The sequence below is a fragment of the Aplysia californica genome, unplaced genomic scaffold (assembly GCF_000002075.1).
Source record: "Aplysia californica isolate F4 #8 unplaced genomic scaffold, AplCal3.0 scaffold00022, whole genome shotgun sequence".
NCBI classification, from domain to species: domain Eukaryota; kingdom Metazoa; phylum Mollusca; class Gastropoda; order Aplysiida; family Aplysiidae; genus Aplysia; species Aplysia californica.
The window spans coordinates 2,246,807-2,271,964 of record NW_004797292.1 but is presented as its reverse complement, the minus strand read 5'-3'; the positions used below and the strand labels follow the sequence as shown (position 1 = coordinate 2,271,964).

Here is a 25,158-nt window from a genome sequence, read left to right as displayed (position 1 = left end):
TAAAAGAAAATCTGGGGGGTTACAGGGGGGCATGCCCCCCTATTTTTACACCCATAATTTGATATTTTACAGTTAGATTTGAAATTGTCGGTATTTTTTTACTTTCACTCCCGTCTCACACTTAGCTACCCGTTATACATTTTAAAATTAATATTGATATGCTGAACACGAATATCAACTTCATTTCCGTCGCAAATCAATACTTTTTTAGATACTGATGTTTTTAGATTGTTTTTTACACTTTCCGAATTTGCGACGGAAATGAAGTTGATATTCGTGTTCAGCGCATCAATATTTAGTAGAAAATAGACAACTGGTAGCTGAGTGTGAGACGGGAGGGAAAGTAAAAAAATACCATAAATTTTCTTGAAAATAATAAGTTTGCGACAGTTTTAACCTCAGTTTTAGTGGCTTACTTTATGTCTGATCTGCTGCAAACAGTACTGAGTACTCGACTGCAGTTCGACCCCCCGAAGCAGTGCATGTGTGCGGGAGTGAAAGTAAACATTTACCATACAAGGTCAAGATCTTCTATTTAAAACTAAAGACAAGGTGTAGATCTAGACTAGGCCAGATGTCAGTCAATTAGATCTTGTCAATATTGCAAGAGTAAGAAGACATATATATTTGGGATCGTAGTCAAGAGCAGGGTCCAAATAAATGCAGTTCAGGGTTTCAGTAGCTCAGATCAAGAATCTAGATTTAGATTTTGATCATCAATTAGACTTATAGAGATCTATTAGCCCTGGTTACTGATTGGCTTCAGATCTTTAAAAATTTTTCTTGGCTTTTATTGATATTTTGGGCTTTATGGTGATATCTTCAGATTTGAACCCCGATCTCTTCCTTTTTCTTGCCTTTCTTCGTTTACTCACCATCATCTACCCAAAGACTGGCGAGAGTCGTATTACTGTTTGCCATGGGCCGGAGTAAAATATCCACGAATCTTCACTCTCAAGTATCCAGATTGAAAAACTGAATGATTCAAATTTGAATCCTCGAACAGTGCGTGGTCCTCTTCCGAAGGGCGATCAAAGAAGCCAAGGCTTAGAAAATGCATCAAAAAATGGCGTCCGGCTGGATTTCCCCACAAATAAAACCTTTCAAACGATAGTTTCAAGACACATTAATATAATCAATACTTGGCCGAGGTAACAGCATCCATCCTTTACACATTCTACATTAGTTCGGAATAAAATATCAACTCAACGGGAAAACAATAACTGATAACACCTCTATTCCCAGAGTCTAAACCATTACGAGCTTGGCGGCGTCAGCCATTGCCAGTACTTCATTGGTTGTATAGGTCACATGTGTCGAACCTGCGCATGCGGATTGATTGAAAACTGAAGGTTAAAGGTGATATTTTCTTCGCCCTCCCGTGTAACAACAAAGGAATTTCATTCAACTTTCGAAACGTCTTTGAAAAGTTACAAGTCGATTGTCTGGGGTGTAGATACTTGGTGGGTTTTGGGGGGATGGGGAACGTAAAAGAGATTCTAATAGTTTTGGCCTACCAAACTTGCTTTTCATCGATATGATATCCAGGAATGCGAAAGCATAAATTGCTCCCCTAACTTCTACTCCTGCTGGGCCAACTTCAACACTTGGGACAAAGTCAGTGAATAAAAGTGTTCCAAATTTATAGATCTAACTCGAACGCTTCAGATTCCAATCTGGTGGCAATTGACTTTCTGGGTTCGACTTGAAATACCATCACACCTATACAAAGTACATGTAGGCCTACGTGTTGAAATGCAAACTTCGACACACTTGTTGCTGAACTCAATGTCCGTCCATTCCGTTCTTTTTCCTGCCAATCCTCCTGCTACCCACCCCAATTCCTCAATAACGTGCTCCTCCAGACTTTTTTGTGGGAAGGAAGGGGGGGGGGGGCATAATATAAAATCTACCCCTTCACTGTCCAAGGCATCCTCAGTCTTTAGGGACGGCTGTTGATCCAGGAGGAGTCATCATGCCCTGACTGCACGAATGAAGACTGGGGCCTATAATATTTATTACATTAATTTATCATGTACTGTGCCGATGGTAGGCTACAGTTTTAATAGATTGTAGCAGTAGCAGACTCAGAAAAAGACCTTCAATCGTACAGTTGTAGCGGCAAGAGAACGTGGTGATCAATGTGAAGAAACAGAATGCATGGTATAAAAAAAGTGGTAGGCCTTATCTCATTAACAAAGGCTATTATATACGAATCACACGGGTTCAACAGTTTAAATATGTACATGACATAGTATATAATTATACAATGTAATGACATCTGATGCCAAATGTTCCACGGAAATAAAACGAAGAATTGCAGTGAAATGGAGGATATATTTTTAGTTTCAGTAAAATGGGCACAATCCTGAAAAGTAGAAAATCTCAATGACTAGCCTACCGGTACCAAAATGAAAGTGCTGCGAAATGCTATTAGATCTATGGTCAACTCATGGCTGTGAATACTGAACAATTTCTTATTAGCGAAAATAGAATAGAAGCAACAGAAATGTGGTTTCTTATGATACTCGTGGGAATATATTGGAAGGAAAAGAAATCAAAAGAGGAAGTACCGGTACTCGAAGAAGCCTACGTGGACAGCTGGCTGACAAAAACAATCAGGAAAAGACAATTAAAAGCAATTTTTTGGACGCCTAAACAGATATAAAGGCCTTGGACATCTCACGCTCACTGGCAAAATTGAAGGCAAACGAGGCAGGGTAGACCCAAAGCAACCTTGGAGAACCTTAACAGATGGGAGACAGAGAAAGATCAGGGATATACATGTATAGATCTAATATACTACAGTGGAAACCATATATGTAATACAGACCCGGTAATAACAGGGATACCGTAATAACGGGGTGTGTTTTAAATTCCTGTTTTTTTCCTACGCTTTGTCTCTATTAAAAGTAATCGGCAATAACAGGGCCTCATCTGAGCTCATTCGGTTATAGCAGTGACAAAGGTTCGCTGACGCCACTGCAAGTACACGCATGCGTAAAAACCCGTTTATAGGTAATTGTGGCAAGGGAAACTACCCATGAATAAATACAGATAAATTAGTCCATAATTGCTTACTTCCCTTGCGTTTTTTATTAACATGGATCTGATGTAACAGGACTTTTTCTCTGGTCCCACCATCCCTGTTTTATCAGGTTTCCACTATATATATATATATATATATATATATATATATATATATATATATATATATATATATATATATATATATATATATATATATATATATATATATATATGGCTTTTTTAAAGAGCATCGCGAGCAAAGGAATGAATGGAGAACCATGATCGTCGATGTCTGTCGAACTTCAAGCCAGATGATGATTTTTTTTTTCGTTTCCTTAATGGGCCTGCTGGACTCCACGAAGAAACCATCTAGCGAGAGCAAGGCTCTTTTTCGGCTCCATTGTCATTATACTCAGAGGCAGCTCCACTCGTCCAAATAACTACATTCGAATTGCCATTGTTCCTGGACATTCGAACATAATAATAATAATATTATGTTTGACACCCTCCTTTTCATGACTGCATCTTCGGCAACGTGAGTTGAGCTCTTCATTCACAAAGTTCTGATACCATCTCAAGCTCCAATGATGGTCCGACGGCAGTCTCACTAGCTCATCCTGGTCCCAGCGACATGTGATATATTTTGTTCCTGCTTATAATCGGAGTACCCAGAATACACATCCTCCAGGCGTTGGTACTTAACTCTGCTTTGTGGGTCTCTGATTTCCTTCTTGGTAATTGGAAAGACTCCCCTGTATGTTATTGGTCGTCTGTCTCCTTCAATCTCTCTGGCTTATTTGGCAGCTTGGTCAGCTACCTCATTTCCCTCGATTCCAAAAATGGCTTGGAATCCACTGAATCTTTATTGTGGCTGTGGTTTCACTGAACTTGCAGCGCAAATCATTTATGTCTGAGCTGTTGCCTAGCAGTCCCTTGCAGAGGGACTGACTGTCAGTCAAGATCAGCACATTGGTTCTACTGTGGCAATTGTCAGCAATCCATTGTACTAGCATCTGCGTTTGTCGCCATTTTCTTGTCCAAAAGTTGCCATAATTAAGTTGTCACAAAAATGCCAAAAGTTGCCCAAAAAGTTGCCAACAATTTTCAAGCTTTCAACTAGATCTAGCTGTGACGACGTAATATTGATAGAGGTAACTTAATCTAAAGCACCAGAATTTCTTGTGCTCTGTTTTAAGCATCCAGAATATTATTTGTAGCCACATAAGTGTAAAAACGTGAAAAATAAAGATTTCGTAACAGAATAAATAAAAATTAAAACAGCAAACAAACAACCGCAGAAAGTAACAAACAAGGGCGTGTGTCCACCTATCCGAAGATTGGCCGTAATAAACCTAAACGTGTTTAATTCAAGAAAAAGTACAGGATGTAAATTATGGAATAATACACAAGGGGCCTGCCAGTGTCAGTATTCGGTTTTGGTGGAGACACGCTCTAACAATACATAACACATTTATGTTTGTTGTTTTTTTATGCAGGAACATCAAATTAAATGACATTACGCTGTATAAACACACACACACACACACACACACACACACACACACACACACACACACACACACACACACACACACACACACACACACACACACACACACACCCACAAATAGATCAGAAAAATAACCCCCCAAAAATTAACACACCAACAAAGAGGGAAAAATAAAAGACAAACAGCAATATAATAAATAGTATGTAATGTACTTATTATATTCTTTGCGTTAAAATAATTATACACGGACACCTTAAGATTATCAAAATACACGTCTATGTTTTGAAGTAGTCTTTTCTTTTTGAAAAAAAAAGCAAAAATCGCGCACGTAGATGCTAGTTTGTGCAGCAGCCGTCATTGCCTTACATTCCTCGTCATAAGTTGATGTGAGGAATGCACCTTTAGTTTTAATGATTTCTGTTCGTGGTGGTTCATCATTCATTATCACCACTGCTGCTGCTCCACCTTTACGGTATCCTGCGACAGCCGATCCATCTGTGAAAATTGTCACATCGGCACCAACCTCCTTGATCACATCCTCTGCAGCTTCACGTGCCTTTACAGGATAATCACCTTTGCTCTTTACTCTGATGATGATGATGATGATGGTGATGATGATGATGATGATGATGATGATGATGCACTGTATCGTGCGGCTCTGCAGTCTTCCCTCATTAAACTCACATTGGAGAAATGTCCTATTCATTGACGAAAGCCGTTTTTGCGTCAGTCGAGCGAGATGTAAGAATCCGGATATGGAGAAGATCCGACCTACCGTTTGCGGACAACAACGTCCTGCAGGCCGATGCATGTGGTGGTCCCAGCATAATGATCTGGGGTGCAATCAGGGTAAACCAACACTTGGGACCCGTTGTATTCCAGAACACTGGACCTGGTCAAGGTAACGGTGTTATTGTACAGCGCTACACCCAACAGGCACTGGCGACTGCGATCATACCTCATTTCCAGCAACACCCGAACTTTATCCTGCAGCAGGACAATGCTCGACCCCACACTGCAAGAGCTACAGCAGCTTTCTTACAGCAGAACAATGCCAGGGTGCTGCCGCCATGCCCCTCAATAAGCCCAGACCTCAAACTGACCGAACACTACTCGGACCACATCCAAAGAGAACTGAATCGTTTTCTTCCAAGACCAACAAAAGCACCTCAGCTGCAGCAAACAATCACACAAATTAGTGCAAATGTGAACATGGCCATCATTCACAGACTTGTGAGGTCAAAGTCAAACAGATGCCACTTAGCTGTTGTGAACGCTAATGGCGGGAAACACACGCTATTGATTCAAAGTTGACATCACTGACTTATGGACATACCCTTTAACTCCAGTACATAATTTTTCACAGCAAATTCAACTTGTTTTTTTTTTTCTCTCACACGGGACTTTTATTCCTCACAGAAGGATCCTCTTCAATAAATGTGACCAAAAAATATATGATAATCACCTATTTATTACTTACCAATGTCGTTATCTTCCTGTACTTTGTATTCACTTGCGTTTCTTTTGTTGTTGAATATATAATTATATCTGCATGTTTTTGGTTTTTCTGCAGTCTCTCTACACTCTACTAGGCCTACGCTTTATTTTCCTTTATGTGTCAGTAATTAGTAATTGAGTTATTTTTGGATACATGCTTGCTTAACTGGTATCACTGGTGGTATGGGAATTGATGAGATAGACCTAGACATTGTTTGGGATTTGGAAAGTAAAATTTGGATCCACACACACTATTTGATGAGCGACATTGAAACAACCAGTCTGGTACACTCGTCTGTCCATCCACACCTCGGAAGCCCCCCCCCCCCCACGCTTTTCCTTCAGGCCCCTGTGCCACTGGGGCAAGAAGCTCCTACTTAAGAGGTTATGCATGCAATAATAGTACCGTGACTTACAATATGCACTGTATAATACATGTATATATATATATATATATTATTACAACCTCTTTGGCTCTTTTGTGGGTGGTTGACGGGTGCTTCAGCGCGGTTTGCTCCTTCTTTCCTATCAAACATCCATTGTCCTTATCTGTTCTCCTCCATTTTTGTGAACACTACTCTCTTGTAACACATCTATTCTTCGGCACTTATGACTTATTGTGTTTCAAGTGCTGTAAAACTCTTACTAAAACTAAGGCATCCTTCGGAGTCCGGTGAATCCTGGGGCTTTAGTAGGTCGCTTTAATGACAATCGGGCTAACCCAGATTTTGGGGGTTTCCAGAAATCTTGACCTACACCAAAAGTGTGCATTGCCCTACCTGGGAAGTTTGGTTCCATTGGTGTGTATACTTGTTTGGTTATAACAGAGAAAACTCTTCTTGTTTTTTAAAGAAACTGAACAAGGGGCAAAAACTTCACCTTCGATTTTCTCAAAACAGCATTTTTCGGGATAGCCCTCTTGTGTTTAAAAGCGACCCTTGCATCAACTGCACGAACGCTGCATTTTGCGGTCCTCACACTACAAGATTTTATTATGTTTATTATCTACATAATATTATTAGTATGCAACATGCTCATACTCCATTTATGATTATTCAGAAAATTACATGATGCCTTTAACTAGAAAGGGCGGCGCATACTCAATACTCACCAGAAAAAAGTCATCATTAGTAAGAACATAAAAGTATATCATGTAATAAAAGCGAATTATAAGGTTCAATGATAAGACCCAATCGGGAGACCAGGATAGGGGGATTGAGTATGAGTATGAGGTACATTATTACAGATAAAAAAAAGAAACATAAGTTTTGTTGCATGTTCAAGGCTCTCAACCCGTTTGGCTCAGTCCTATCGGAGATGGACTTTTAATTCTGTCGAGGTCCTACCTCTTACATAACCTTATACTAATGGTGCTGACAGGAGCGTTTAGCCCATACACTTATTTTTACTAGACTGTGAATGTTTAGTTGAGGAATGTGCAGTAAGTAAAAAAAAACAAGCAAACGATCAATAAACAAAAACAAAACAAAACAACAACGGCAACAACAACAAAAATATATATAGAAAAATCATACAAGAGTAAGAATAAAACAATCACTTGTAAAGATAACATTTTATTAAGCTTGCAAATGATCACAACGAAAAGTTTCTTCACACACACAGGGACACAGGGCTGACCGCAGGGACACTGTCATCTCGTCTTTGGCTTAGTAACATCATGAAAGACAATGTGTGCCTTGAGCTCTGGTATTGTCCGAAACATTTTCTTGCATATATGGCACCTGTAAAAAGCGTACATTGAAAATAACATCAGACCATACGCCATATCAACTGAAAAGCACAAAATATGACGCTTGCCACCACCTCTACACCCTTTGATCAGGACTTTGCTCATGTACCGTACAAGTAAAAATTAAGGAAAATGTAAAAATCAAAAGCTGCAAAGATGACTGGTTCTATTCCCAGCTGGCATAGCAAGAGTCACTCCTGATCTTCTCAGGTTAAAAACAAAACAAACAAAGAAAACTTACCCAAAATATATATAATAACTTAAGTTAAAGAGTCCAACGGTCGTGTTGCCATTGAACTCTAGACAAGTGCACACACAAAATGGCAGGTAAAAAAAAATAAAGAAAACCTACAGTCCTGAAACTAATGAAGTTAAGTTAAATGTGTATGTGTTATTTGTTCTTACCTTAATTCTTTGTTACCAGATGAAGAGAAAGCATAAATAAGCATACACCAAAAGAAAGTGAAGAGAGAAAGAACAACATTCTGGAAGATGAATTGACTCAGAATATAAGCATGTCAGTAATGAGGCCAAAAAATTTAGGAAAATATGTGGACGACGGAGTAAGATGAGATAAGATAAGAAAAGATTAGATAATATTTTATTGTCCCAGGGGGAATGGGACAACATGAAACAATACTGAAGGTCACTAGTTTCAATCCAGAGAGTAATAATACCGTGCACACAACGAACTGATCAAATGAAGCAGATGAAAACACAATCATCTGTTTAGCCATTATCAGTGAGACACCTTAGCCTATACATGAAAACATGCAAGGTCCTAGGTTCCTCGATTATAATGAATGCACAATTTCACTTTGAGCAAGCATATATCGTTGCCTGAGTACACCAAACCTGTAACCCACACTATGTTAAAAAAACACTTTTTTTTGCTTTTTTTCCACAAAATGTAACATTCACACTGTAGATTACTGGAATACATACACATATATGTTCTATGAAGGGAATACAAACTTGTTCATGTCCCTCCAGTCAAAAAGATCTGGCTTCATCACAAAGTAAGACATAATTCTAGACAAGATGGAATAACAGTTGACTTGAACAAAGATAACTCAAACACATCGAAGATCGACAAATGTGTCTGACACATCCATACTTTGGGTTAAGCAATATAGCGTAACCAAATATCAAAGAGATCAGCTAGGGAATGGCAAACTGTATGAGCTATCAGTGATTTTGAGTTTGCTGAGTTCATGTTATATTATTTCTATGTGTCTGACTGTACACATAAAAAGCAAAACATTTGTTAGGAGTTGCAGCGTCAATTTCCTAATTTTTATCCATTTATAACTAAATATTATAAAAATATATGTATATATTTAAAAGAAAAACCAAATCTCTTGTGCTTTAGTTTGAAATCATAAAATGCTTACTTTAAGTCTTGTTTCAGCAGTTGATCCATTTCTTCTTTATTCACGTTCCACTGGCCATGCTTCTGTATACTCTTTATTACAGCTGTTGAAAAATTTAGAATTTAAGATCAAGAACAGTAAAATGATAGCAGTTTGTCATCTAGTTGAAACTTTGATAACAACGTATATCGGACACTCTTCCCAGGTCATAGACGGGAAAATCAGTTGAAGAGCCAGCAGTCAACAACCCCCCTGAGATCTAGCAGGAGGAACGCAAGGAACATGTTTGACAATGCAGAACTAAATTGAAACCTTTATTTCATTCATTTTTTACATTCAATTTCATGTGTCACATCTACATCTAGTAACCTCCCAGAGAGGAGCTCTGAGCACGGGAACCCTCCACGCACAGTACAAGGAACTCTGTGGAGGGGTGGGGGGGGGGGGGGGCAGAATGATGCTCTGCCTCTAACTTGTAACAAATTCCACTCTATCATTCTTGAAAGCAAACCTTACACCTAAAGAAAAGAAAAGTGTAGCAGCTGGAGCAAGAACCTTGTAGTCTTTTAACCAATGACAAGCATAGCTCCTCTCCCCCCCCCCCCCCCTCCATAAAACCTCCCCACATGAGAATTGAACTTACATCAGCTGTAAAAGATGGAGAAAAGCCTAACTGCTAGACCACCGACATCCAGAGCAGGATATAGATATATATGTAGTAAATTTTGCTGAAAATACCATGTTATATTGGCATGGATCTTGCATAATTATAAAATAAGATTGCGTTTGAAATGAGGCAAGGAATGGTGTTGATGTAAAAATACATTTGATCACAAAGTCAGACACGAAATGTTCAATACGTCATTTGATTTGACCTACCTTTTGAGTCGACAAAATAATCTGTAACAAAGGAGTTCCAATGCTTCTTTGTTTTCAAGCAGGGGCTGTTGAAATCTTGACTGATGACATGCATGTGAAGGTGACTGCAAAAGGTAAATGTTATATAAATGCTATAAGTTTAAGGCAATAAAGACAACAACAGTCAAACAAATCATGTTACATATAAAGTATAGCGAGCTGCATGGGTGTCTCAGATCAGAATTTGTGCAAAAAACATTACGCGGAGCCATCTCCCGTTCAGTCATATGAGATTCATCAAAGTTGCTTTACCTTACTTGTAAGGGCTTATTTACTTTTTGTGGCAGATCAGCATGCCTTAAACTGTGATTTTTCATTAACAGCTTGACACCAAACATTAGAAGCAGAAAAGTGGCTTTTGCATATCCACTCTATAGTCCCATTATAAAATAGGCCTATTTGATTCGTTCTCCAGCGCTGTTCACATTTACCAAGAGAGGCTTTTTTCTCAATAGATCAATCTCGTAGTCATAGCGAATTGAGTGAAAGCTGAATCATTGCTCTTTTTGGTGTTACACATTAGCCTACTCTTAGGCCAAGGATCAAGTAAACTGTCGTTTTGACACAACATATATGAGGGGGTGAGATGCAAAAACCGCTAAACGACATTTTGGAAAAAAATCGAGATTTTTCGTTTATAAATGAACATTGTTACCAGCTATCAGATGCACAAAGCGTTTTCTGCCAAAAGCTAACACATACTTCATAAAAGACACACAAAAAAACCTTCTTTTTACGCATGTTCGTGCATATAGCAGCATTAATAAAAGCTGATTTTCTTAAAAGTTCTAAAATGGATGTAGATCCAGCGGGTTTTGCATCTCAGCCCCTCATGTATATATCCAAACTCGTCAACATCTAAGACAAAGAAGAAGTCAGTTTTTAGTTTTAGTAGAGGTTTAACGGCGCTCGCAACTGCATTAGGTCATATGAGCGCCAGAAAATTAGAGGTGTTACAAGAGAGTAACAAACTTAAAAAAGAAGAAGGGGCGATAAGGACGAGAGATGTTTCATAGGAAAGAAGAAGCAAACCACACCAGAGCACCCGCCAACCACCCACAAAGGAGAAGTCAAATAGCACTTCTAATGGGAAATGACGCAGCAAGTAAGCCAGTATAGTATGACACTCAGACTCCAGACAAAGACAGTACAGACAATGTACCTCATACTCGGTACAGCATGGTATCCAAACCTGAACTGCAGTTCTTCATTTGCCCTGAAAAAAATAAATTGAACAAAAATATTAAAATTAACAAACAAAAATTATGGAGCAGCTGTGCAAAGTGACATATCTCTGATCAACCCACACTAGATTAACTTCTCAGATGAGATAAGACTACATCTTATTTGAAAAATAGATAGAGACATTATGATCATTTACAGTTGACAACGGATGGGTTGATGTTGTCAGGGGCGTGAAATATAGAGATCAACTCATCCGAAGTACAACTTCACCGTTGGGAAATGTAAAAAAGAAGAGGTGCTGAGACCTGACAAAAAGATCAATTTAACATAAGATCAACTCAAGTGAGTTCAACATGAACGGAGTCGACTGCATCTACTACAACACATGATTATGAAGTATACAAAATCCCACATGGAACTACAGGCGTAACAGGGTGATCCAAAAAAAACTTTACAACTTTTTTTCTGAATATCTCGCGCAAAAATTGTTCTAGAATGCTGTAATTCGGAACAGACATAATTCATTCAAAAGGAATTTGTTTGGCATAAAATCCAAGAAGAAGAAATATATTTTGAAAAATGAAAAGGCTAAAAGAAAAAAGCACCCAAAAACGCAAAGTTCACCAATGTTTAAAAAACTTGTAAAGGAAGTCGTGAAAAGTCGTAGGACTCGGCTTCTGAAATCTGCACTCTGGTGACGTTTAAAGGGCTGCGCATGGAGTGTGTTTGACCTGACGTTGTCATTTTTTAAAGAACTTTTTAGTTCTGATTTACTATAGATCCAAACTGACGGAACTTCTCTACTCATGACGCCAAAGGTCTTGAGGGCACCTAAGCATTCTCTCCATGCCATGCGCAGAACTTACGAAATGTCAGGGATGGTGAGTTTGTGGAGAGGTAATGTTCAATACAAAAAGCTCTCTGCTCTTTACTAAAGGTAGCCAGGATCTCAACAGGCAAACAAAATTTGGAAAAATAATATCTGCAGACTTCTGTTGACTTGTTAGACTGCTGTAGCTTGCAATATGGCACTATTGTTGCAACTTTTAGTGGTAGGCCTAATGCGAACTGGTGCGTCAAGCTATGAAAATGGCGACAAGGTTGAAAATGGGTTGTTTTTTTATTGCGCTATATAGAGCAAAACCATTCAATGGACTTATCTTAAATACGTATCAGACAAATTCCTTTTGGCTTTCAAATGTTATGTTCAAATCTGAAACGCAAAACTTCAGTATGGAGGAAGATATTTACAAAACAAGTTGTAAATTTTTTTTTGGATCACCCTGTATATTAATTTTAGATGATAGCTTGAAGCTACTTTACTGTTTCTAAGGCCAATCTCTAAACACTGAGATCAAAGAACTTTTATTGACAAGTTAAACGAGACAGCAAGTGACTAGATGTCGATGGCCAGGCGCTGAATGCATTTAGATCAATGATGGGAGAATGAATCAGAGGTGATGGTATTATGTGCCGGATGTATTTAGTATTTAGATATAATTAAATGTTTCATTTTGATAGACAGTTAACCAGACCAGTTATCAGTAGTAAACCATCAAGTAGATCAGAAACATCGTGGCCAGACCGTCAACTAAACCAGCACCGACATAATAATACACCATGAATAGTTTGGCTGTTACCGGTTAGCTATCTTCTCTCCCTTTTGGTGCATTTTTTCGAGTAGATCAAGGTCTTCTCTTGTCAGACTCTTCAAGTTTGGTATTTTCCTTCTTGGGAGAATGAGAAAGTGAAATTTTGCCTGAGAAAGAGAACACAATTTTAAAGTATTATTCTGCAAAAGCAAAATGACACGAGTAGACTACCACGCTGGTTTAATAAACAAGAGTATAATAACAATGATTGCAACTATAGAGTGGGAGAGAGCTTTAAAAAAATAACTTCTTCTAATAACTTGGTGAAAGAATTAACATAATAAGCCAATATATATGTAGGCTGGCACAATACAATGAAAGAAACAGGAAGCAAGCAGAAAAAAAGAACTGCCTAGTCCTTTTACAATAATATTTGTATTGGCATTCCTGGAATTATAACGTCAAAAGTATTTCAGTAGGCCTATTTGTCGCAGTTTCCTGAAAGGTTGATTGGCTAATTAAATAAGTCCACTATGATTGACATTTTTCAGATATATATACAGTGGAATCCTGTTATAACGAGAGGGAGGGGACCGGTACGAAATGTCCGTTATAGCAGGATTTTCGTTGTAAGGGATCCAGTAATAAATTTAAAGGAAATAATAAAGTTGGCCTAATCTAGAAGTTTGGTGTTCTGTTTATTTCTTTTTGTTATCTCCTCGGGTGATGATTTTGTTCTACCTGTAGGTCTTACTTGATCAAAAACTGAATCAGGTTTCTTTCTCTAGCGTTAGCGATGTTGACAGTTCGGCGTTGGCTATCAGAACGAAAGTTCTCTAGGCTAACCCGCCCGCTGTGTTTTCCCCACCCCACCACACCCTGTGGTGCGTTCCCGCGTCTACTTGCGCATGTCACACATTCGCTCCATAATCCTCTCCATCCCCGCATCGGAGAAGTGAGAGGCATGATATAGGCCTAGATAATCTAGACTAGGCTGGCCTATCACTATCAGGCAATGCGTTCTGCTTCATAACGGCTTGTCTGCGCATGCCACACCCTCCCCACTCATTCGCTTCGGCCTTTATTGTTGGCACACAAGGGTTTTCCTATTCTTTGTTTTGCTAGATCACCAACAAGTGTCTCAACTGGCGAGGGTATAAATGGCCTATATACACTGTGCACAGCAGCAGAAATATTCCGCTATAACCGACTCGCGCGTTTATCTGATTGCGCTATGGCAATATTTTATTTACAAAGATAAAGAAAGGGGAAAAACGGGGTTTTAGAATTATAATGTCTTTATAACAGACTTCTCGTTATTTCAGGACTCATTATAAGTGGACTCCACGGTATATTATAACATTTGCAATGGCACTAGACATAGACAAATTAAATATTCAGAGTCAAAGTCTATTTTAGTATTTAAATATACATTAAATTACATGATGACAGTGTCAGGAGTCCCAGCTTGTTCCTTGAAAAACAGTAAGACCCATAGGTGTTATCAAGACATCAGAACAAAAAACAAACAAACGTGATCAACCGAACATATCTCATTGTTTGATACAGAGAATGAATTTGAAATTGGCCAATGTTATTGCTCTGCCTCCAAACCTTCTGATGCAAGATGCCAATGGTAACCTTCTATCTAAAAAGATTTAAATGTATAAATTTAAGAATGAAATATAAGGGGAGGATTTCCGTAACGAGCGACCATTAAGAAACAGAGTAGTTAATAAAGTCTTAGGGATTGGGGTAGGGTTAAGGTGTGGGGAAGGGGTAGGGGTTGGTATAGGAATAGGGTTTCGAGTAGGGGTAAGGGTAGCGATAGATCTAAATCTCTTCTTTAATGTATTTTTTGTTTGTTGGGGTGGTCGCTCGTTACGGAAGTCCTTCCGAAATCAAGAATATCACACATAAAATAATAATCTATACTCTTTTGGCCCTGGGTCTTTTCACGTTTTAATAGTAAATGGTGTAGACTCTAGACCTAGACCTAGAGATATATCTAGATTTATCAATCTAGATCTAGCATACAGTAAATGTTGCCCTTTTAATTGCACAACAAGACAACAAGACACACAAACCTTCGGATATTTATCTTTGATCGTTACTAAATCTTCATCAGCATCAATGACAGCTTCAGGATCATTCATGGACGCCAAAAGGCCTTTGCTCCAGTGACCAGCGGTTCCAGACGCCGATGCCATGGCACAACACAAAAAATGAATTACATTCTTTTTCTGAAGATGAAGACCCGGAAAGCAGCTGGTCTTGACAACACACGCCGCCATAGGCCATAGACATAGGTAGATTCATGACCTCAGTGGATTGGTAAATCCTAAAATGGTGCCAAAACAGGCAATTTGACAGATTAAACTCGCACTCGCTGGTGGTGGGCAGGAAGGATGCTCTAGCTGACATATTAATATAATTATAATTATAGTATATAAAGATCTAGTAGTTAAACAGACTAATCTGTACCCGGCTAATTGGAGGTGATTTCAGAGTCTGTCCCCTGATAATCCAACTTAACTGTGCATTGGAGACGGGAAAGATGTGCCTCCAAATCAGCAGCCTAATACATGATGTAAACACTGACAGAATATTGCTTGATAAAAACGAACCACACCGTGGAACCAACTAATGATACCAATTTAGTTGTTTCCTCTGTTCACGGGGAGTCTTTTGATGATGGGTTAAGCCGATGATTTAACACGTTCTTAAATTCTAGCTGTAGCTGCGCACACAAACATGGATCCGCATTAACACGAACCATGCAAATCCCTTCTCCACTCCCTCCACTTAGAAAAAACCCCCAATAACACAAAACAAAACTAAACAAAACCCACAAAAAATTAAATATAGATCTAGATCTAGAAAAGTTTTTACTTGGACAAACTGAATTTTAATTCAAGTTAAATTGTTAGTAATGTGCGGCAGTTATCTTACATAATAAGTCATCAATATCCCCTATCAACCTATCTAGCCCCTCCTCCCATTTTAAAAGGAAAATAAAAATGAAGCAGTTATAAAACAATAAAAATTGACGTATGTACGTGTATAAACCAAAAAGTATAAACTCAAATAAAATAAGATACTATCTACAGCTTTAAACAATTCGAGAAGAAAAAAAAACAAGGCAAAGGGACAAAAAAAAATATGCCGGGAAATAGAAACACACACACTCACATGTGTGTGCTGCGCTCACACACGCACTCGTGCACGCACACACACACACACGCACATAACAAAGAGAGAGAGAGAGAGAGAGAGAGAGAGAGAGAGAGAGAGAGAGAGAGAGAGAGAGTGAGAGAGTATAAAATCATAATGTATGTCATTGATTGTCATGTGTTCAGGAGAGAGAATTGTTTATTTGGCAGAGAAAGAAATATAATATAGAAATTTGGAAAATATTAAGAAAGAATTAATTTTCTCCTGCTTTAGGGCTTTCGATTTTAATCAATTCATGGCCTTTCTAAAATGTGAAAGTACAAAGACAAAGTTTGCCTCTTGTTTGCGAAGACGAATTCCGGCTTTATGCAAAAGTACTAGTTTTTTCCCCTGATATGTAAACCTGGATAATGTTTAAGGTCGTTGGTATACTTCGAAATACCGAGTTTTTATTTTTACTGCTTTGACTGCATTCAACTGCAATCCTTTGCATTTAAGAAAGAGGAGAGCTGCGACTGCTGCGACTGCTGCGAGTTGCAAGTTTCAAGTTGCTAGCCAAGTGAAACGAAAGTACAAATTATTCAATAATTTACCAAGAATTTATTTCCTACTTGCCTCTATGCGTGCTGTTTCCAGTGAAACAATTAACCCGTAAATTGTATGAAAGAAGCCACTTTTTGCTATTGTTGAACATGGGTTTGTAAGATGAACATTCCCTTTTCACGATTTAAAATCTTATCCTGAACTTTGAAAGTGTAAATATGACCTTTCCAGTCCATGCATTGGGCTTCGGCTTCAGGCCTTGAACTTCAAGGCATCACCTCACGGTAAATGAATCAATGAATGCTGGCTATTCGGTGGTATAGTTTGAGTGTTTGGGAGCATTCATATTCCAGTCATTGGTGTAAATTGTTTCGATGAGGGCGTAGGCGTAGATTAGGGAGGAGTTCCGCAGAGGCCCTGCACTTACCGTTACAAGGTCCACTGTCACTGAGCAAACCAATCAGTTAGGTTTCTTTAGGTCTATTTAGGGTTAAAGTTAGGGTTAAGGTTAGGGTAAGGGCAGCGTTAGGGTTAGGTGTTCCTAACGGAACTCCTTCCATATTATTTACATTCACGTGTTACAAATGCACTGACTTATACATTTTTAAAACTTGTAAACTGATCAAACTACCTTTTGATCTGTCGACTCATACTCCTGTCCATGCCAAGCAATTCTGAAGAAGACTATGCTATACTATCCTATTATTATACCACTGCATCTTATACTATGTATTGAGTGTATTATAGTAACTTAGCATAGTCTTTGTCTTCTAAGATAGCCTACTGCTGCTTAAAATCCTGGTGACATAAGATCCTGCTGTTTGAAAAAACATAATTTCTCATAAGTCATCACTAAGATCCCTCTCTGAAGGAATACAGAGTCAAGTAAGTTTAAGATCCTGCATTTCAGATCATAATATCGCACAACAAAAACTAACTCGAAAAAACCTAAAATTTAAGTTTTCTCCAACAGCAGGTATACCTTGACAATAAAAAGAATTGACCCATTTTTTAAATTTACATGGTTAGAGCATCACAGTTAATACTATGACCTCGTATGTTGTTTTTAGATTTATTGATTATTGTTTGTATGTGTGCATATGTAATATAAATTGATATAAAAATATATTACAAATCACAGGCTCTTCACTCTTCTGTGGGTGGTTGGCGGGTGCTCTGGTGTGGTTAAATTTTTCTTTCCTATCAAACATCTATCGTCCTTATCTCCCCTCCCTCTTTTTTATTTTTGTTATTCTTTTGTAGCACCTCTAATCTTCTTTTTATATGACCTTATACAGTTGCGAGCACCGTAAAACCTCTACTAAAACAAAACTGTAACTTCTACTTTTATCCATGCCCATCAACTCTTGTTATTGTTTTCTTTAGGAACTGATATTGCTGTCTCTATTAAATTTTTTTTGCAAAATACAAGGTTGCTCATAGTGACATCTGTTTGAAAAAAGTAAAGCTCTTGCATTTATGTTACCTGCTCACAAGATGAAACATGATTTTTTAACTTTTACTTTATGCTTTTAATGTAGGTACAGAGTGTCAACTTCAAAGCTGTCAAAAGCACTTTGTCTTCCAATATGTTGAAGACACGACATATTTTGGCAAACTTGAGGATACAAGATGTGAGGTTTAGCGTCCGATCGGTGCCTCTGATCATACAAAACTGTAGATACCTTCACAGAGAATGTGTTAGCCATGATGCAGGGAAAAGTGCTTCGACAGCTGGGAAAAATTGTGGGTCTCCATATTTCATCACCACTCCAATCTTTTATGTGAATGCAGGTAAGGATCTTAAATTATAACATTCACAGAGATGTTGTCACTGTCATCTCTATATATGTCTTTTTAAAATAGCGGCTTGTACATATGATAATAGGCCTGAAGTATGCAGAGATTTTACAGTTTTTGCTTTTCATCATGTTACATACTGCTTCAGGGAAGATAGATTTTTATTTTGTCAGATTTAAAAAACAGAACACTTTATAAATTTCTGGGGTGCAGTTGTTTAGTGAACCTGGCTTGCATGTTGGCGAGTTCATGGCTTGGATCAGAGTGGGATCCAATTTCTTTTCTTCCTCCCTCTCATGGTTTTTCTCTCAGCTCCTGATTGAGAAGCTAGTGCTTTGTCATCACTGTGGTTGAATGTCTCTGCAATTGTTATATTAAATTGTGCCTTGGAAAAAGCAAGTTGATACAGCCATAGTGAACACGTACACAGTGAAACAAGCACATAGCGAACACGAAATTAGTGAAATACATACATGGCAAACGGATTTTCGGGTCTTGAATTTTTATCTTGAACATGTATTTTCTTTGTATTCAAAACATGTATTTGTGAAAGATGTACATAATGAAAAGATTTCTGCCTCCCACTGATTTCTCTGTGTATGTGCTAGATTGTAGGAAGTAATAATGTAGGGATACAAATGCTGGAGAACCTAGAGGCTAGCAGCCACCATTTTATCTGAGCGTCAAACATGTTGTAGATCCTTGTTTGTGCAGGAGTCCAAAACAGCCAACAAGTGTCAATCTTGAGTTTGGCTTTAATTGGCTTGAAAGTGCTTCCCTAACCATTTTTTTAATCTCTGTGAAATTTAAGTCTAGAACGAGTTAAGTTGATTTTTATGTTTTTGCTTCCCTTTGTTATTTCTAAAGATAATGGTGTTTATTTTAAATGCTGTCCAAAGCTTTAATGCTTGTTTTCTAGAAAAAAATGTTACTGTATTTTAGTTTTCATTGTCTTTCTTTTTGTGTAGACTTTTGTGCAATCAATTAATTTAATGCTAAAAATGTTGACTACATATTCTTTGGTCTATGTAAATTAAGAAAATGGAGTGAATTCACAGGTGTCTAAATGACAAAGCTGCTAATAACATTGTTGAACCAACACCATGGCTAATTAAGGCATTTAATTAAGAAAATGATGACGACTTAGCCAACATTATGACCAAATTTTGCTTCACATATTATTATGATAAAGTTAATACATTTTTTATCGTAGCAATATTGTACACAGTTTATGGTAACATTTTTGAGTGCAGATATTTGGTCGCTTTTAAGCACAAGGGGGCTATCCCGAAAAATGCTGTTTTGAGAAAATGGAAGGTAAAGTTTTTGCCCATTGTTCAGTTTCTTTAAAAAACGAGGAGAAATTTCTCTATAACCAAACAAATATGCACACTAATGGAACCAAACTTCCCGTATAGGTTGGGCAATGCCCTCTTTTGGTGTAGGTCAAGATTTCTGGAAACCCCCGAAATCTGGGTTAACCCGCTTGTCCTTTAAAGCGACCATTTATTGAGAGCATATTTCCTTTTTCTTACTTAGCTCCACATGTTGGTCACCTCTTCTGTGCTCTACTGGCGGATGCAATGGCACGATGGCAGAAGGTAAAAGGCAGATCTACCCTGATGGCAACAGGCACTGATGAACATGGCTTGAAAGTAAGGTTTGGTTGTGCTTGTATTATGTGCTATTCTCCCGAAATAGAATTTTCACGACAGATCTTAGTTTAGTTTTAGTAGAGGTTTTACTGCGCTCGCAATTGCATAAGGTCATATGAGCACCTGAAGATTGAAGGTGTTACAAGAGAGTAACAAACATAAAAAAGAAGAAGGGGAGATAAGGATGATAAATGTTTAATAGGAAAGAAGAAGCAAACCACACCAGAGCACCCGCTAACCACCCACATGATAGGTCTACTTGAAGAGAGAAGTAGTTTTCGTTCCGCCATATTGAATGAAGGTGAACTCTGAATGAGTATTCTAATAGATGAAATGTTTTGCATTGAAGTTGGGATTCCTCCTCCATTCTTTTGTCTTTACTTGAATGGTGTTGGCCTGAAATGTTTTTGACTGTAATATCACATTATATATTAGATAGAATCAGATGTGGGCAAAAAATAGCAGTGGTCTATAGATAAACAGGAGTAACAAATCTACGGAGGGTGAGAATAAAATTTTGAAAAGTAAGATTAACTGTAACAGTCCAATACTGTTAGGTAAATGAGTATTTGATTCAGTTCATGATAGAAGTCTTCAGGTTTTTAACACAGACATTATTGCTGCATTGATTTCGATCTTTATGATTGGTCAACCTCACTGTGTGATAGAACTAATTTGACCTCTTATGAATTTGCTGATCAACACCATCCTTCAGGGTCTCTTTACTACTCAACTCCAGACCAAAGTGATTATTTATCTGACAACATTTTTGTTCCCTTGGTGACAGCAATAGCAATTCCAATACCAAATAGATAAAGGGTGCTTCACATCTTCCCATGTTAGCTTCAATTGATGACGTGAATATGACTTGATATTTTTGCTTCACAGATCCAACAAGCTGCTGCTAATCATGGTGTTGATGCAGACACTTTCTGTGATGGAGTATCTGCAAAGTTCAAGGTCTGAAGAAGCTTTTCTTCAATTAGAAAAACTGTGATAGCTCGTTTTGTCCTATTTTGTCACTTTTCTTGTGTTTTTTGACAGCCTGTTTTGTATTTCTGTTTATATTTAGATTTTAATGAACTCAATTATTTGCATTTTATTTCGAGCGAGTTCTTAAGTTACAATGATAATGTTAATTAGCTTTTTAATGGTGTCAAAAACACTTTGCTTATTAATTTTTTGCTTTTGTACATAAATGTTAGTTTGCTTCTTAAATGAATGTCACTTGTTTATTTTTGATTGAGATAGAAATAGAATACAAGTTACCATTTTAAGCTTTTCATTATTTTCATAACCAATAGTTTTTTTTTATATATTCCGTCAAACTGATGGTGTCTTGTAATCTTAGTTTGTTTCACTTTTCTGGAAACAGAGCTTGTTCATCGAAGCTGACATACAGTATGATCAGTTCATCCGTACAACTCAGCAAGGTCACATTGATGCTGTAAACTCATTTTGGGTAAGTGGTTTTGTTGTCTGAGGATTTTTATTATTCCTAAATGATCTAAATTGTTTTTGCTTGGGATGTAAAACATTTTACGATTGCAATTGCGATTACTGCAAACAGTGTAGCATTTGATCAGATTGAGACTTTTTATTGTTTAAACCTGATTTATCTTCAAAAGTGAAGATCCTTTCAAAATTAGATTAACGTAATATAATTGGTTTCTTATGTCTTAGTTGTGTAAGAAATAAAGTTATTCTGTGTGCTGAAAGCTAGAGGTATCTATGTCCAAATTCCTTGTTTAGAGAAAATTATGTGGATCAATAGCAACAAGAGAAAATTATGAATTTTTACGGCGACGCATGAACAGGAAAAGCAATGATATGAACACATCCGGAATTACATTGTCACTGATTTGCCTGAAATTGATTTACAGACATTATGGAATGTTATATGAATGGTTTATTTACCCACTTTTGCAACTGTGGGTAAAACGGGCATAGCATTTTGGCTCTCAGATGCACCGTCAGGGATTATTTGGTCGCTTTTAAGGACTAGTGGGATATCACGAAAAATGCTGTTTTGAGAAAATCAAAGGTAAAGTTTTTGCCCCTTGTTCAGTTTCATAAAAAAACAAGGAGAGCTTTCTCTATAATTAAACAAATATACACACTAATGAAACCAAACTTCTCCTATAGGTAGGGCAATGCCCACTTTAAGTGTAGGTCAAGGTTTCTGGAAACCCCCGAAATCTCGATTAGCCCACTTGTCCTTAAAACCGACCATTTATTCTTGTTTGAGGAGCTTTGAAGTATCCCATATCGACTGATTAGTATAAGACCCCGCAGTCAATACGCCATTTTGAAGCGGGACATATGACAGAGTCGTACACTGAGCAGTCGATCAATATCTAAATTCTGATGTTCCTTTTTTTCAAAATCACAGAACAGACTATTTTCTCAAGGATTCATATACCAAGGTTCTTATGCTGGCTGGTACTCGGTTTCTGATGAAGCTTTCCTAGCACTGGAAGATGTAGAAGAACAGACAAGAGCTGATGGAACAAAACTGACGGTATGAATTAGTTTTTGTATTAACATTAAAGAAAAAACACCAACTTTTATGATTTTATTATTATCATGCTCATAAAATGCTCTCTCCAGCTGACACAGACGCTCGCCGTTGCACACTCCCTTGTCTTTTTTTTTTTTCAATGAAACTGTAGCATGTTTCATATATGAAAAATTCACTCAAGCAGTTTTACAGTACTTACAACACAATAAGGTCATAAAAATGCCGAGATTAGAAAGTAACATTTTAAGAAAAGAGGGAGAAGACATTAGGATGATAGATGTAAAGTAGGTAGGAAAGCAGGAGCAAAGCACACGAGAGTACTCACTAACCTCCCATGACTGTTGCTCTATCAATTGACTATCTTGCTGTCTAATATGTGTTAGTGGGTGGTTGGCAAGTGCTCTGGTGTGGTTTGCCTCTTCTTTCCTATCAAACATCTATCTGTCCTTATCTTTCCTCCTTTTTTGTGTTTGTTACTCTCTTGTAACACCTCTAATCTTCAGCACTTATATGACCTTATTGTGTTGCAAGTGCCATAAAACTCTTACTAAAAAAAATACTTGAAAAATAACTCAGAATTTTTTTGTCTGTTTTTTTTTCTTTTCCTACCAAATGCTGCAGATATCTAAGGAGAGTGGCCACCCTGTGACGTGGATGGAGGAGAACAACTACATGTTCAAACTGTCACACTTTCAACAGGATCTGCTTCATTGGCTCAAGGGTGGAGGTGATGCAGTAACACAAGCATACATGCATGCAAGCATACTTACACAAGAGACGCAATTTAAAAAAGCCTGGGTTTAGCCCTGTTTGGTAATTACAACAGCCTGTCTCTTTATTTAACGACGTAAGTTGTGTCAATGGGGGGGCTTTTAACAGTTTATGATCTGTCACCCCAGCTCATTAAATGCTTAACACAATTTAATCTTGCTGCGACTTGCCCAAACAATAAATGTTATGAATAACTGAGAAACAACTTATATTGACGTTATCTGTATGTGTTTTTATGGTCCTGTACAGACAAGAAAAATTTTTCTCTGGGACAATAAACTATTATCCTAACTTATCTTGTCTTATCTTATTTCTGTACCCATGCCCTTCCCAGTGATACATCCCAGTCATTACGAGGCGGACGTGAGACTAATGCTACAGCAGCTTCCCGACCTGTCCATCAGCCGTGACAGCAAGCGCCTCTCGTGGGGGATTCGCGTCCCTGGAGATGATTCGCAGACGGTAAATATGCTTTGCCAAAATTATTCTTTTCCTGCCTCGAATGGCATTTTGGGGCATGTGTCACCCGTGATGTAAGGATTAGGCTAATCGTTAGTTTTTAGTTTTAATAGAGGTTTTACAACGCTCGCAACTGCATAAGGTCATATGAGTGTCATCGGCTTGTTGGTATTTTACGCAGGAAACATGACTTTGATTAACGTGTGGAGAGGCTGTTTTTTCGAGTATCTTGGTTTGTCTGCTGCGATCTTGCATCGCCTTCAGTCCTGCTCGGCCCCGACAGACAAGAGTCGAAGCATCCCACCTATTAAATCACCAAAATTAAGCTGATTGGGGAGTAAGACGTTTAGTATCATTACTTTTCATATGAGTTCTAAAAGAGTACCTGCACCCACCTGAAATGAGTTTTGGTAGGGCTCAGACTGGGGAACCCAGTATTACAATGTGATACTTTTTTTGTACTCAAAATAGAGAAACGACCAAGCAGTACTTAATAGAGGAAATGAAAGTATCCCTCATAAATAGGTAATGTTCTTGCAACAGAGTAGTGGTCAAGGTTTTGAAATCCTTGAGATAGATGCTTTTCAGCTTGAGGAAAAAACTCTTTACATCAGTTTATCTGGATTTTAAAATAGTATCACTTAGCAGAACTTAAGGGCTTTACGCCGAAAGTCCCGATTCGGCTCAAAACTGTGGATTTTAAGTTGTAGGCATTTTTAGCTTCTTCAGCTTTCTCGTACAACTATTTCATCGCATAAGAACCCCCTAAAGTCTTATTTCTTCCCATACCGAGCATGTTTGTCACCACCCAATATGGCCACCGTATCCATGGAAACGAAACTTTTTTCTCAAATTTGATTGCGGATTTAAAAACTCATTACTATGCTTGTTATATGTTTAGTAACATTTGATCCACTTATTAGTAAAATCTGTGTACATTTTGTTAATCAATATTAGACTGATCCGTTCATTTGCCATCTGCTTTCTTTGTACTGAGCTATATTGTTCCAAATTCATTCCTATCAACTGCAGTAAGGTTACTGTACTCACAGTGCTACAAATGAAACAGACAGAGAGAGAGAGAGAGATAGAGAGAGAGAGAGAGGGAGAGAGAGAGAGAGAGAGAGAGAGAGAGAGAGAGAAAATGGGAGCGAAAGAGAGGTAGAGAGAAAGAGGGAGAGAAGAACGGAGAACATCGTATATCACTAAAAGTCTCATCAAACAGGAGTCACATTTCCGATTAAAGAGCTCAAGTCTGTGTACGTGTTAAATACCCGCACGTGAGTGTGGGTCTGTCGCAGAGTGTGTGTGCGCGCGCGCGCGCGCGCGTGTGTGTGTGTGTGTGTGTGTGTGTGTGTGTGTGTGTGTGTGTGTGTGTGT

At 38.0% G+C, this 25,158-nt stretch overlaps 3 protein-coding genes across 4 annotated transcripts in view; 1 reads left to right on the top strand and 2 right to left on the bottom strand.

The window, feature by feature from the left end:
* The window catches only part of LOC101846401 (transcription factor Dp-1), a 19,864-nt gene extending 18,558 nt beyond the window's left edge, over positions 1–1,306 (bottom strand). Inside the window, exon 1 of the mRNA XM_005090844.3 lies at positions 876–1,306. Within this exon, the coding sequence (XP_005090901.1) occupies positions 876–921 (46 nt within the window). The 5' untranslated portion in view covers positions 922–1,306. The remainder of the gene's footprint in view (positions 1–875) is intronic.
* A 6,287-nt stretch (positions 1,307–7,593) lies between these two features.
* Positions 7,594–15,191, bottom strand: LOC101845666 (aprataxin). Its single transcript, XM_013088066.2, has 6 exons — positions 14,943–15,191; positions 12,904–13,022; positions 11,241–11,294; positions 10,040–10,143; positions 9,182–9,263; positions 7,594–7,779 (listed from the first exon to the last, which is right to left on the bottom strand). The coding sequence occupies exons 1-6, from the start codon at positions 15,147–15,149 to the stop codon at positions 7,689–7,691; spliced, it is 657 nt and encodes a 218-aa protein (XP_012943520.1). The 5' UTR covers positions 15,150–15,191; the 3' UTR covers positions 7,594–7,688.
* A 1,337-nt stretch (positions 15,192–16,528) lies between these two features.
* Positions 16,529–25,158, top strand: part of LOC101845898 (methionine--tRNA ligase, mitochondrial) — an 18,247-nt gene continuing 9,617 nt past the window's right edge. Inside the window, exons 1-8 of one of the 2 annotated variants that reach the window (XM_005090843.3) lie at positions 16,529–16,599; positions 18,114–18,366; positions 19,912–20,027; positions 20,916–20,987; positions 21,403–21,489; positions 22,420–22,548; positions 23,170–23,275; positions 23,654–23,781. In XM_005090843.3, the coding sequence (XP_005090900.1) occupies positions 18,162–18,366; positions 19,912–20,027; positions 20,916–20,987; positions 21,403–21,489; positions 22,420–22,548; positions 23,170–23,275; positions 23,654–23,781 (843 nt within the window). In that variant the 5' untranslated portion in view covers positions 16,529–16,599; positions 18,114–18,161. Of the gene's footprint in view, positions 16,857–18,113; positions 18,367–19,911; positions 20,028–20,915; positions 20,988–21,402; positions 21,490–22,419; positions 22,549–23,169; positions 23,276–23,653; positions 23,782–25,158 lie in introns of both variants that reach the window. The other variant, XM_005090841.3, reaches the window with a different exon arrangement.